Below are 3,220 nucleotides of genomic sequence, written 5' to 3' on the forward strand. Positions count from 1 at the left end.
TTCCAGGTACCAGGATTCATCATGTATCCACTCCTAGGACCAGAAATGCATGTGGTCATCTTACACCATCTAAACCTGAACTCAGCAATAATGCTAATAAATTCACTAGCCTTCAGAGGCTTTGGGGACTTGCTGATAGTAAATATCTTGTGGAAAGTCTTCCTTATGGTTCTGAATGTTTTAGCTGACAGACAAGCAGATACCATGGACAAAGTCTAGAATATAAAGCCAGAAAACATGGAGATGAGATTCCATCTGGCCACTTGCTGGTTGGACATGGGTAACTTCTTAATTTCTCAGGCAGGAAGTTCATTCAGCTGTACACCATATCAAAACAAAATTATTTTATTCTAGAATTCTCCAATGAGAAAGCATTGCTACATTAGAAAATGATTTTGTTTGAATAAATGTAGTTTAATTATGTCCTAGATATTAATAATGTTTTGCCTAGTAGATTGACATCAATCTCCTTGATAAGACAATATTTTAATTGTAAATATTACATGTACATAATAAATTTACAATAGGTGACTTTTCATTTATAACCTTAATTTGAAATTCCTTTTTATTTCTTCCTTGTCCTATCAAGAAAACTTGTATTTCTCCTTTTTAAGAAATGGTCTTATTTTACAGATTTGGTAAACTTTGTGATTAACTAGTACCTTTTTTTTATATGTAAGCTATCCTCAAGTAGAAAGGTTAATTCGTTATCCACCTATATCCACCTATTGCTTCATCTTAAGTATTATTTAATTTTGTTTACAGCATAGTCACCAAAGGAATGAACTAGACTCAAACTGTCTGGGATTCATATCTTGATTCTACCACGTGCTATGTAAACTTAGATAAATTACTTAATATTTTTAAGGTCAGTTTCTTCATCTATAAATCACATTAAAATGCTTAATATTAGTTCATAGAAATTAAGGAACTGTATATACAAAATTCTTAATCCTGTGCCTACCACTTAGTAAGCATTCAATAACATTAGCTATTACTCAAGACTCCATTAAAATGTTTAAATATAGGCTCTTATACACATTTTTATCCTTTCTGTTAGGCTTACAATTCCTTTTGTTTTTTTGTTTTGTTTTGTTTTGTTTTGTTTTGTTTTAAAGATTTTATTTATTTATTTGACAGACAGAGATCACAAGTAGGCAGAGAGGCAGGCAGAGAGAGAGGAGGGAGCAGACTCCCCGCTGAGCAGAGAGCCCGATGCGGGGCTCGATCCCAGGACACTGGGATCATGACCTGAGCTGAAGGCAGAGGCTTTAACCCACTGAGCCACCCAGGCGCCCCCCTTTTGTTCTTTATGTAAGTCTTATGTTTTTAATCTTTAGCTTTAAAGCTTCTTTACATACATTTTATAAATAATATAAAGAGAAGAGGGTATATTATTTGAAGATTTCCTAGTTTCTGCTGAACACAATTCTTAAAATACAGAATACTCATATAAACACATTTTCTACTCTAAAACTTTATGTAAAATAAATAAATTTTTTAAAGTAAAAGAAATAGTTCAAACTTAGTTTAAATATTTGCTTGTTTATAATAACGTCTTTGTGTATTAACGAAAATAAAGCCATCAAATTTATAACTCCCATAATGTTTTCCCCACAGGTTCATTTGGGGAGCTGCTCTGTTGTCTCATGGATTTCTTGGGGGGTGGGAACCACACTGCAGTGACAGGGTTCATTTTACTGGGCCTAACCAATGACCCTGTCCTTCAAGTCATCCTCTTCCCGACCATCCTCTGCATCTACCTGGTGACCATATCTGGTAACCTTAGCACAATCATTCTGATCAGAATCTCCTCGCAGCTTCACCACCCTATGTATTTTTTTCTGAGCCACTTGGCCTTGGCTGACATAGGCTATTCATCTGCTGTCACACCCAACATGCTTGTAAACTTCCTGGTGGAGAGAAATACCATCTCCTATCTTGGATGTGCCATCCAGCTGGGCTCAGTTGTTTTCTTTGGGTCAAGTGAGTGCTTCCTGCTGGCTGCCATGGCATACGATCGCTTCGTGGCAATCTGCAACCCGTTGCTTTATTCAACCAAAATGTGCACACAAGTTTGTGTTCGCCTACTCGCAGTGACTTACATAGGTAGTTTTCTCAATGCTTCCTCTTTTACTATTTGCTTCTCATTTTTACTCTTTTGTGGACCGAATCAAGTCAACCATTTTTTCTGTGATTTTGCTCCTTTAGTTAAGCTCTCCTGTTCTGATAGCAGTATCCCCACTGTTGTCCCCTCATTTACGGCTGGCTCCATCATCATGGTCACTGTGTGTGTCATAGCAGTCTCCTACATCTGTATTCTCATCACAATCCTGAAGATGAGCTCCACTGAGGGACGCTGCAAGGCCTTCTCCACTTGCACGTCCCACCTCACAGCAGTCACTCTGTTCTATGGGACCATCACATTCATCTATGTGATGCCCAAGTCCTGCTACTCAACTGACCAGAACAAGGTGGTGTCTGTGTTCTACCTGATAGTGGTCCCCATGTTGAACCCCCTCATCTACAGCCTCAGGAATAGTGAGATGAAGGGGGCGCTGAAGAGGGAGCTTGCCAGAAAAATATTTTCTTAGTGAAGCTTTTATATAGTATTTGATAAAATACCATAAATATAATAATAAAAATTATATTTATGTGGTCTAAGTATGTCTAAAAATTATATATATGTGGTCTAAATATGTCAGGCAATATGTCAGCCAGCATGGAGGTTTTAAAGTGGGGGGGGTGGGGGCGCCTGGGTGGCTCAGTGGGTTAAAGCTTCTGCCTTCAGCTCAGGTCATGATCTCAGGGTCCTGGGATTGAGCCCCACATCGGGCTCTCTGCTCAGCGGGGAGCCTGCTTCCCCATCTCTCTCTGCCTGCCTCTCTGCCTACTTGTGATCTCTGTCTGTCAAATAAATAAATAAAATCTTTAAAAAAAATAAAAAATAAAGTGGGAGGGTGGATTTTCTGATACCAATTTGTAAATCAGGCTTATAGTAAGTTACCGTCAACAAAATTAATTTAAATTACGAACACAAATTGGTTCACATGAAAACATACCTAATCAACTGAAAATCCTTTATAAGTTTTCTTATTTTTTCAAAAGCAGTTCTCTGCATTAGTTAAGGTTATTGTACCTCCATACCTTTAAGTCCGTTTCAACAGAAGTTAACCTGAAATGAGCATAATTATTATGACTGAATACATTTTGAGGGGAA

General features: G+C 37.7%; 1 protein-coding gene across 1 annotated transcript; it reads left to right on the plus strand.

The window, feature by feature from the left end:
- The first annotated feature begins 1,649 nt into the window (after window positions 1-1,649).
- On the plus strand, window positions 1,650-2,594 carry LOC111159640 (olfactory receptor 502). Its single transcript, XM_022522189.1, has one exon. It carries the CDS (start codon window positions 1,650-1,652, stop codon window positions 2,592-2,594), a length of 945 nt encoding a protein of 314 aa, XP_022377897.1.
- Window positions 2,595-3,220: the final 626 nt, after the last annotated feature.

The sequence above is a fragment of the Enhydra lutris genome, unplaced genomic scaffold (assembly GCF_002288905.1).
Source record: "Enhydra lutris kenyoni isolate GAN:26980312 unplaced genomic scaffold, ASM228890v2 scaffoldscaffold68, whole genome shotgun sequence".
NCBI classification, from domain to species: domain Eukaryota; kingdom Metazoa; phylum Chordata; class Mammalia; order Carnivora; family Mustelidae; genus Enhydra; species Enhydra lutris.